General features: G+C 44.5%; 1 protein-coding gene across 1 annotated transcript in view; it reads left to right on the top strand.

Annotated features, from left to right (window-relative positions):
* The first annotated feature begins 719 nt into the window (after positions 1–719).
* The window catches only part of LOC136531551 (WRKY transcription factor WRKY71-like), a 16,494-nt gene continuing 5,498 nt past the window's right edge, over positions 720–11,715 (top strand). Inside the window, exon 1 of the mRNA XM_066524199.1 lies at positions 720–866. Coding sequence (XP_066380296.1) covers positions 720–866 — 147 coding nt within the window. The remainder of the gene's footprint in view (positions 867–11,715) is intronic.

Genomic DNA, 11,715 nt, shown 5'->3' with positions numbered 1-11,715 from the left:
GCACATTTCAATTCCTGATTTAAATCTCCAGAAATTTCTACTGTTGAAACCAAGAACATATTTTTCTTAAATACTACACTTCCTAAGCAACACAACCATATTTATTTCAAAATTTTAGGAGCTACCAAACTGAAGATACAAAATTCACAGAACAAATCAAAAACTGGAATCAAATGAGTTAGCCTTCAAACACTGAGTCGCTGACCGGTGGGACCCGGTGGTCAGGGGACCCCACATGTCATTGACTCGAAGCAGAGCAGCGGCGCTGCTGGGCACTGCGCGGCTGCGGCTCATCGACGGCGAGCTTCACCGGCGGTAGCATCTACGCTACGTGCTCTACGTGACCTAGCGAACCTACTGAGCCACTTGGCCGGACCTATTGCCGGCCCTAGAGCTGACGGCGGCGACCATGGCGGAGCGGCGGGGCTGGACCATGGCGGTACGCCGGTGTGGGCTACGGTGGTTCAAATTAACGCGTGGACAAGCGTCAGTGGATGCTAGGGAACCTAGTGCGCTAGCTAACGGAGCGGGAGGAGGACTGTGGCGGCGTGGCCACGACGATGGGGTCCGCGGCGGAGCTCCGGCGAGCATTGGCATGGCGCTGACGCTTACCGAACTCGAATGGCGGGCATGGGAAGAGGCAGCGGGTCGCTGGGGCACTAGTGGAGGTGTTGTAGGGGTGGAGAAGCAGCGAGGGCGAGCTGGTGTTGGCTACGGCAATGGCGGAGCTGCGAGAGCTCGGCGGGTGCTGCTGTGAGGAAGAAAGGCCGAGGCAATGCGAAAATGGAGTGCGGCTGAGTGCGGGCGGGCGCTGGCGTGATGAAGGCGCGCTCGGGCATGTCGTGGCCTGGCTGGGCAGAGCAGAGGTGACGCGCGGCCATTTCTCCTCCACGCGGCGGCCACGGCCTGACGGCGGTCGGCCACTGAATCAGCCGATTCAGTTCATCAGTCGCGAACGGTGATGCCTGACAGCACGTTTTCAAGTCGACATATCTGCTAATCCGTGGCTCCTTCGTGTAAACATCCTAAACAAATTTTGTAGACTCATGTGCCAGCTACAAGTGTTGTTCAATGATCGTGTTCTAATTCTCAACGTAAACTGAGTAAAATCCTCCCCAAGGTGAGCCTGTCAGTCGGTCAGTGAAAAAGACTTGGTGAAATTTGCTAAGTGTGGAAATCAGTGATTTGATGATTTTTGAAATCCAATTTCACACATGTTAGGAGCTGAATCAGTCAAAGGCCCAAAAATCAAAGTTGTTCCTTATGTCAAACACTACAACATTGCTTTAGTGAACTCCTCCATGCAAGGTCCCTAACACCTAGTTCAACTTTAGTCAAACATGTCACTTTGAAATCATGATACATATTCAAACCATGGCTAAATGACCAAACTAGCCCTAGCCTTAAATACCAAAGTTGTTCATGATGATACTCTAAGCATGTTTAAACAATTTGCAAGGTCATTTAAGCATTTCATGTAGTAGTCACTCATATAGCTATCCAGGTCAACACATGTAATATTACTTAAGTGCTTGATCATGAAAGGTGACCTTCATGAACAAGGTTCCTTTTGTTAACCTAAGTGTAGCTAAGGTGTTTTAGTGACCAACATCACCCACTTGCATTCATTTGCACATGATCATATGCATATGTTCTAAGAAACACGAGATAACAAGCAATGTTTCATATGTTTCGATCAAATGTTTCAATTGTAAATGATGATTTATGAATGCTTGATGCTCATGCTCATGTTATGCAAGTCAAGTTATGCAAGGCTAACACCCGAGGTGTTACAGCCCCTCCTCCTTATAAAAATCTCGTCCCGAGATTTGCAAGACCTACCATTCTTGGAAAAAGGCGGGATAAACTTCTTGCAGATAATCTTCTCTTTCCCACGTAGCATCTTGTTCACTATGATTGTTCCACACCACCTTATAGAACTTAATAATCTTACTCCTTGTTACTCTCTCCATCTCCTCTAATACTCAAATTGGCTTTTCTTCATAGGTCAAATCCGATTGAAGCTGCACGTTGGTGGGTGCAATAGCTTCTTCCGGTACTCGAAGACATTTCTTTAGCTGAGAAACATGGAACACATCAAAGATTGCACTCATCTCTGGTGGAAGTTGTAACTTATACGCAACATTTCCTTTTCGTTCCAAAATTTTGTATGGCCCTACATATCTTGGTGAAAGCTTCTTTTTCATCCCAAATCTTTTCACACCTTTCATGGGTGATACTCTCAAGTATACATAGTCACCCACTTCAAAAGTCAGTGGTCTTCTTCTCCTATCGGCATAACTCTTCTGTCTTGATTGAGCTGCCTTCATGTGTTGTTGGATGATACGTACTTGTTCTTCGGCTTCATTGACAAAATCAATACCAAAGTATCTCCTTTCACCGGGCTCAATCCAATTCAATGGAGTTCTGCACTTTCTGCCATACAAGGCTTCAAATGGAGCCATTTTGATACTCGCTTGATAACTGTTGTTATAGGAGAATTCAGCTAAAGGTAACCATTTCTCCTATGAACCTTTTGAAGATATAACACAAGCTCTAAGTAAATCTTCTAGGATTTGGTTCACTCGCTCTGTCTGTCCTGAAGTTTACGGATGGTAGGCTGAACTTCTGATTAGCTTGGTTCCCAAAGCCTAGTGTAAGTGCTCCCAGAAACGAGCTATAAACTGTGGTCCTCGATCTGAGATTATAGTCCGGGTACTCCATGCAGTCTCACGATCTGGGAAACATATAACTCAGAGTATTTCCCTGCATGATATGTTGTGTGAACTAGTACAAAATGTGCTGACTTGGTGAGACGATCAACAATAACCCAGATTGAATCGTGACCTTGTGGCATGGTTGGAAGGCCTGTAATAAAGTCCATACTGATTTCCTCCCATTTCCATCCTGGAATAGGCAATGGCTGAAGTAATCTAGCGGTTTTCATATGGACGGCTTTCACTCTACTGCAGTTATCACACCTAGCAACATAGGCTGCGATCTCTTTCTTCATCTTAGTCCACCAAAAATGGTTTCTTAGATCTTGATACATTTTACTACTACCCGGATGGATAGACAATTTGGATGAGTGAGCTTCTTCTAAAATTTGATTCCTTAGCTCACGGTCTTTTGGTACCACTAATCGGTCCTCAAACCATAATACACCTCTTTCGTCCAATCTAAAATGTTTGGTTTCCTGCTCTTGCATTTTTCTCTTGATGTGACTTATTCCTACATCTGTCTGCTGTAGCTCTATGATTTTGCCCTCAAGCGAACAACTGATTGTGATATTGTGTAGTACAGCCGGATGGAGCAAGTTGAATCCATCTTCCAATAGTGCTTCCACAATGTTGCAATGGGACTTTCGACTAAGTGCATCGGCTACTACATTAGCTTTACCCGGATGGTAATGCACTTCCAAATTATAGTCCTTAATCAATTCCAACCATCTACGTTGTCTTATGTTCAGTTCTGGCTGGGTAAAGATATACTTGAGGCTTTTGTGGTCAGTATAGATATGACATACATTGCCCAACAAGTAATGTCTCCATATCTTTAATGCATGGACAACGGCTGCAAGTTCCAAATCATGTGTAGGGTAGTTGACTTCGTGTTTCCTCAATTGCCGAGAGGCATATGCAATTACTCTCGCTTCTTGCATAAGTACACATCCCAAATCTATTCCTAATGCATCACAAAATACATCAAAAGGCTTTTCAATGTCTGGTTGTGCTAGCACAGGCGCTGTAGTCAACAAAGTTCTGAGGGTGTGAAAAGCTGTTTCACATTCTGGTGTCCATTTGTATTTCTCATCTTTCTGAAGTAGTCTGGTCATAGGCTTAGCTATCTTTGAGAAGTCTGGAATAAACCGGCGATAGTATCCTGCTAACCCGAGAAAACTCTGAACTTCATGAACCGAAGTTGGGGCTTTCCAATCCATGACCTCTTGTACTTTGGATGGGTCTACTGAGATTCCATCTCTTGATAAAATGTGACCTAAGAAAGGTACTTTGCTCATCCAAAATTCACATTTGCTAAACTTGGCATATAGCTTATGCTCCCTCAGTCTGGATAGGACAATCCTCAGATGCTCTTCATGATCTGACTCATTTTCTGAATAAATCAATATGTCATCGATAAACATGACCACGAACTTATCAAGTTCGGGCATGAATACCGAGTTCATCAGGTACATGAAATAGGCTAGAGCATTTGTTAGTCCGAAAGACATAACCAAATACTCGTATAAGCCATACCTAGTAGAGAAAGCAGTTTTAGGTATATCCTCCGGTCTGATCTTTATCTGATGGTAACCTGATCTCAAGTCAATTTTGGAGAATACCTTCGCCTTAGCTAGCTGATCGAACAAGATGTCGATGCGGGGTAACAGATATTTGTTCTTGATGGTCATAGCATTGAGTGGTCTGTAATCTACACACATTCTCAGTGACTTATCCTTCTTTTTCACAAACAATGCTGGGCATCCCCATGGAGATGAGCTAGGTTAGATAAGACCTTTGTCTAATAGATCTTGCAATTGAACCTTAAGTTCTGCTAACTCATTGGGTGGCATTCTATAGGGCCTTCTGGATATGGGTGCGGTACCTGGCACTAATTCGATCTTAAATTCCACGTCCCTATCCGGTGGTAGACCTGGTAATTCCTCTGGAAATACATCCGGAAACTCACAAACCACGGGAATATCACATATGGTGGTGGCTTGGATAGCACAGGCTAAATGTTGGGGTTCGAATTCGCGAGAGAGTGGAACTAGAAAAGCATTCCCTCCCGTGGGTTCTCTCAACATAATGGTACGGTTGCTAGTGTCAATAAGAACACCATGATCCTTCATCCAATTCATGCCTAAGATTACACTTATCGACAACCCCGGCAATATTATCAAATCTGTTGTGTACTCCCTCCCTTGTATCAAGATGAGTACATTTTTGACTATCTTTTTGGCAGTAACAGTTCCCCCTGCTGAACTTATGTTAAAACCCCCTTTACTTACTTCTATTATTTCTTGATCATGTCTAGATGCAAATGCTTGACTCATAAATGAATGAGAAGCTCCTGAATCAAATAAAACAACAGCGGGATGCTTGTTGACAAGAAATATACCAGCCGTGACAACTTCTCCGGCGGGCACCTCTTCTACAGCGGTATAATGCACTTGTCCCTGACGTGCCCTAGCATTCACCTGCCTCTGATTGTTCTGAGTTGGGTTGCCATTCCTCTTGGGGTGGGGGCATTCCTTGGACCAATGACCCAGTTGGTTGCAGTTGAAACATGGTTGATTACTTCTAAATCTGGTGGAGCTGTCCTGATTACCATTTCCTTTTGGTAAGGCAATAGTGAATGCCTTACGGAATGGTTTTTGTGGCCTATTATTCTGAGCTTTCGGTGGTGGAGGCCTAAACTTGGGTGCAGGTGGACGGAATTGTGGCCTAGCTGTGACAGGCGCTTTCGACTGGAAAGATCCGGATGCACCGGCCTCATATGACCTCTTGCGACCTTTAGCAACTGCATGCATGTTGTTGTGGTTTTCTTGGGTCAAGGCATCACTAATAAACTCATTGTACATGGCACATCGAGAATTTGCCATAGTCTTCATTAATTTGGTACCCAACCCTCGCTTGAAACTCTCAATCTTTTTCTCTTCAGTATCCATGAAACTTGGAGCATATCTTGACAAGTTGTTGAATGCGTGCATATATTCTGTGAGTGACTTTGTTCCCTGAGTGAGCCTCATAAATTCTGCTGCTTTCATGCGCATTAGGCCCGGGGGAATATGGTGTCCCCTAAAAGCCATCTTGAATTGATCCCAGGTCACTCTCGCATTAGCAGGCAGAGACGACAGGAAGTGTGTCCACCAGATTCCTACTGGTCCTTGCAATTGATGAGAAGCATATTCTGCTTTCAGGTGCTCTATGACCCTTAGTAGACAAAATTTTTGCTCGATGGTATTCAGCCACTCATCGGCCTGCAGTGGTTCCTCCGCCACCTTGAAGATCAGAGGCTTCGTGTCCAGAAACTCCTTGAATGAACTATGCTGATTTGGCTCGGCCCCTGGTTGCTGTGGGTGGCCACGAGCAGTGTTTTGCGCGATAAGGCGCAAGGCTTCTTCCATTGTCCTCTGGCTCCCCAGGAACTGGGCAAAGAACTCCTGAGCAGACGGCGGCGGCGGTGGGGGTAAGTCATCACCATTGCCATCCTGGCTGCTACTAGCTCCTGCACGGGTGCGCGTCATCTGCGAAGTTGCAACAATAAGCGATTATTGGTTGAGGTCAAGAGATTGCAGAGGAATTTTGTACTCATGCCAAACTGAAATTACTGGAGAAAATTCTCAAAATCACAATAAAAACAGAGGCATAATAATTCATTCTCGCAACATGACATCACCAATTTGACCACTTATCGTGCTCATAACGCATGCAATTTAAAGCGTGATTACCGACAAAGAACTGGAATTGCATTGACGTTCATCCAAACATGCGATTGACATTACATGATAGTCTGGTTACTAATGCCAACTTCAAACTACAGGTCCATTACATAAATAAAGGTGATACATTAGTCCTTCCACTAAATGCAAAGCGATCTAATCCTCATCATGATCACTATTGAGGTCAGACGCAGAATCATCTCCTTCCTCAGGTTCTACTTCTTCTTCAGGCTCCACTTCTTCTTCACCTTCCTCGTACCCTTCTAGATCCATTTCTGTGGCTCCAGGTGGGACATAAGGGTGGAGCTAATTGTTCAGTAGATGAACCTCTTCATGTAGATTATCGTTGTATTCTTCCGCATTGGCCAGCTGCTGTCCCAGCTCAAACTGTCGAGCTCTCAGGACATCTTCCCTGGACTAGGCTGCATTCCGCTGGTGAGTTAACCGAGTCATTTCTTCAGTGAGCCTTTCAATCTCGGCGTCGTGCTCCCTCTGAAGCTGACGTCGGTCCTCGCGGGCATGACCAAGAGCACCAGACACACATCCGAGGCTACCTTCTACTCCATCTAACACTCTCGTCACTGCGAACATGGCGCTCATGGCAGGGTTATCACTGTTCTGCCCTTCTGCTGCACCAATCTCCAAAGATCTTCCTCTTGCCTGCTGCCATGAGTCAGTGGATGGGTTACCTCTTGGAAAGACTCCAACCAAAGTGGCTGCCAGCTCTTGAGGAAAACGATCCATGATATTCCTCAAGATCCCGAAGGCTGCCCTGCTAGCTGCTTCTTCAGCAGTCCTGCCAGTTGACTCATAACACTAGCCTGTCCACTCAGAATCGTCGCCTCGGGGACGAACAATGGCCTCCACAGTAACTAAGAGACCTTCTCCCAACCGCTCATTCACCCAGAAGTAGCGGGGTTCCATTCCATTAGGATAACCTACATAGCTGAGCACTCTCCACAAGAGTGTAGGCATCCCAAACTCTCCAAGGAACGTGTGACGTTGACGGGTACGTGGAGCAAGTTGACGGCTAGGAGCTCTGCCTCCGGTGGACTTGCGAGCAGTCTGCTTGGTGCGTGCCATCTGCACCATTAACATGTACCCCTTGGTGAGACAATGCCATAATGGATAAGAGTTACATAACCGAGTAAGAATTTTATAATAAGGGGAGGAACAATGTAATTATGTGAATGGTAATTTAACATGATGCATGCTCGTGCCGTACGTCCTCACAAACTTAGGAAAATTTGTTTCTAACGGTAGACACGGTGGCATACATACGTTCTCTCATAAATAGCGTAACTAGTCGAGCTACACGTTTCGTTGTTAGTGCACCTGCATAAAATTTCATTTCAGCCCCAAACCCATAATGAAATATGCAGAATGTACTTGTAAATACTTCCATATATGTATACCCATACATATACTTTCGTATCAATCTACCCGACAATAATTTAAACCCACAATTAAATACGTACCATATACACATGCAAGCATGCATACATAGCCGTACCAAAGCTAACTCTTCCCGACCGCACGCTCACATCTTGCGGTCATACACTCATCTTACCTTGGCGTAGAGGCACTTGATCCATACATTACCACTCAAGTGAATGGCATCCATACTATAGCACGCCGTATGGACGACGAAGTAAAAACCCCCATGTTAGTACTTAAATAGCCACCTAATAATCCTTAATTTGGGCATAAGGAAAGTGATCACTGGCACACTTTAGATTTCAAATACCTATTAAATAACTATTAGTTGCCAGAGAAGGGTTTTTGGAAAACAAAAACTTTTGTTTTAAATACACTTGTGACAATTAACGTTGAATCTTGCTCTGATGCCAGCTGTCGCAGAACCGACCAATTTATAAGAATACAAGTACAATGGCAATCCGCAAGCGGTCGCACTGTTATACTTGAACCCATATAAACCCGGTAGTCCGTCGAGTACCACGACGGGTCTCGATAAACGATTTACAACAACCAAGATCGTACAGGATTCAACATACATGCCACATATTACATAAAGTTCACAGATACTTTCATCATCAGAGTACGAATAAAAAGTTATTACAAACCGAGTTTGATAAATAAAGCGGAAGCAAATAAGTTCGGAGATAAGTTTCCAACATAGTTTGATACAGTGCCAAGCTAGATCACGGTCCACAAAGCAAAGATAGGAATTAATAAAGAAGCCTGCCCAAGGCTTACTCCTCATCCACGGCGGGATAGAAGCAACTCTTGCAATAACCATGATACACAGTGCCATCTGCAACAATGGGAAAATAAACCCTAAGTACGAGAAGGTACTTAGCTAGACTTACCCGTCATGAACCAGAAATAAAATGACTCCAAGGATTATGCAAGGCTGTATAAGTGGACGTAACTTGGCAACATTTTGCGAAAAAGGCAACTTACCCGTTGAACAATTATGATTCCTTTATCAAGTTAATTATAACTATTCTTTTCTAGATTAGCAACTATCCTGTGCCAAACATGTGGTATATCATTTAGAAGCATACAATAGTAACCATAGCAGGTATTGTAATTCCAATTTTTATCCGAACCATCATGTTTCATAACACAGTTACTACGATGTTGGAGCTAGCCAAGTTTCTCACTATCCGGGAGAGACGGCGATTCGAATCGATTTCAACCAGCTGGGAATTTATTCCTAACACAAACCCAGGTCTACCAGCCACGATAGCCTTAGGTCACCTTTGATACAACTCAGGTACACATTTCACGGGTCCGTACCGCGTCGCACAATCTAGAACACCAGATGCCAGGATGCTCAGGCCAAGCCTGCCCTTGGGCTTAGTCTGATCGTTCCCCGGAAGGAGTGCACAACAGAACAATTCCCGGCCTGAGTTGAATTACTCGGCTTCGCGGTCGGAACGAATTATCCGGCCAGCTAAGTGAGAGGCATGCGTTCAATCTTGTTAGAAGTTCCAACAACGGTACGGTCCTTGATCGACATAAACGGGGATAGATCCACACCCAAGACTCCATGTCTTGTTGCTTTTCTATCGACATCCCGCCTGGTCTCCATTTACATTAACCATGGTTCTTTTCCACGATAACAATTATAACCAACCGTGCTCCGGTATCCACCTACATCTCGCAGGTGACAGGACATCACCTGACTTCTACCGGTCTAAGCATGGCTAAGCATATATATTCGATCCTGGACCTATACCAGTTAAAGGTGTAATATCTGGATAAGGAATGTACATGCATCAAGTGGTTTCATTCAACTCTTATAACCTAATGCATCAATCATAAATACGTAAGTAAACATTTGTAAATTACTGGGAGACTTATCATGCTCCGGAGCTTGCCCTCGCAAGAAAGGAAGTAGGGCGATGGTCAGGACACTCCGGAAGCTCTTCAGGGTTCTGCTCTATGCCTAGGGAGCTGCGGCTTGCGGATCCTCCTGCGGGTTCCCTTCCTCTGCTCTTCGAATTCAAGCAACATGATCTCTTCCTCCGATCCTAGATGCATGAGTATGGTATAAGTATTACAAATGCATATATGTTAACAAGTGCATCACGTTGTTTGAGTAGGTGCATATCTCTTCTCGATTACTACTTAACTACTTCTACATGCATCGACTATGCCACAAACAGTAGCTACTTATTTCACTCTAAACTGGAGTTCTATAAATCCAAAAACAGTGATCCTGGACTTTCTAGAACAGGCTTATCAAATTCTATAACAACTTGTTATTAACCATTTTTATAGTACACATCAGTTTCAATATGCAACTCATCACACGCCTAGAATCAGTCCGGAAATTATTTAATATGCAATATAAAGTAATAATACTTCTACTCCATGTAATCATTCCAAATTTGACAACTTAAAATCTACCAAAGTGTAGGCATACCAAATACATTTTAGATAATATAATGGTGAGACCAAACTATTTATTTACAATTGCCTTTATTCTTTATTTAGATATCTAGGTTAAATAATAAATATATATCAGATGTGCTTAATATTTCTCAAATACTTTACAGAGTCTTACTAATGCTATCACAGGACTACTATAAAAATTTCATGTCATTTACTAAGTAGAACATTCTATACAAAATGATAGGAAGCAAGGCTGAATAGCATAAATGGAAATCCTATTGAAAAGTGTCAAGCAACAGTATTTCTTATTTTTCTTAACATCCATATGGTACTAGTGTTACCTCCAACCAAATTTCATGAATTTTGGACTCATAATAATTTATAACAATTCACTGCAAGGATTAACTAATAAAAGAAAAATCTATAACTATAGATCTACACATGCACTGGTCTCAAATTTTTACCAAGCTCATATGCTAAGATAGCCTACCACAAAAATTTCATAATTTTTGGAGCACAGGAACTCTAGATATAAAATAAACAAATTTGAATGCATTCAAAAGCACATTTCAAATCCTATTTAAATCTCCAGAAATTTCTACTGTTGAACCAAGAACATATTTTTCTAAATACTACACTTCCTAAAACACAACCATATATTTCACAATTTTAGGAGCTACCAAACTGAAGATACAAAATCACAAAACAAATCAAAAACTGGAATCAAATGAGTTAGCCTTCAAACACTGAGTCGCTGACCGGTGGGACCCGTGGTCAGGGGACCCCACATGTCATTGACTCGAAGCAGAGCAGCGGCGCTGCTGGGCACTGCGCGGCTACGGCTCGTCGACGGCGAGCTTCGCCGGCGGTAGCATCTATGCTACGTGCTCTACGTGACCTAGCGAACCTACTGAGCCACTTGGCCGGACCTATTGCCGGCCCTAGAGCTGACGGCGGTGACCATGGCGGAGCGGCGGGGCTGGACCACGGCGGTACGCCGATGTGGGCTACGGTGGTTCAAATTAACGCGTGGACAAGCGTCAGTGGATGCTGGGGAACCTAGTGCGCTAGCTAACGGAGCGGGAGGAGGACTATGGCGGCGTGGCCACGACGACGGGGTCCGTGGTGGAGCTCCGGTGAGCATTGGCACGGCGCTGACGCTTACCGAACTCGAATGGCGGGCACGGGAAGAGGCAGCGGGTCGCTGGGGCACTAGTGGAGGCGTTGCAGGGGTGGAGAAGCAGCGAGGGCGAGCTGGTGTTGGCTACGGCGACGGCGGAGCTGCGAGAGCTCGGCGGGTGCTGCTGCGAGGAAGAAAGGCCGAGGCAACGCGAAAACGGAGTGCGGCTGAGTGCGGGCGGGCGCTGGCGTGATGAAGGCGCGCTCGGGCGCGTCGTGGCCTGGCT

Source organism: Miscanthus floridulus, unplaced genomic scaffold (genome assembly GCF_019320115.1).
Source record: "Miscanthus floridulus cultivar M001 unplaced genomic scaffold, ASM1932011v1 fs_370_2_3, whole genome shotgun sequence".
Lineage (NCBI taxonomy): Eukaryota > Viridiplantae > Streptophyta > Magnoliopsida > Poales > Poaceae > Miscanthus > Miscanthus floridulus.
Note: the sequence above shows the minus strand (reverse complement) of the source record. Positions and strands in the feature narration are given on the sequence as shown.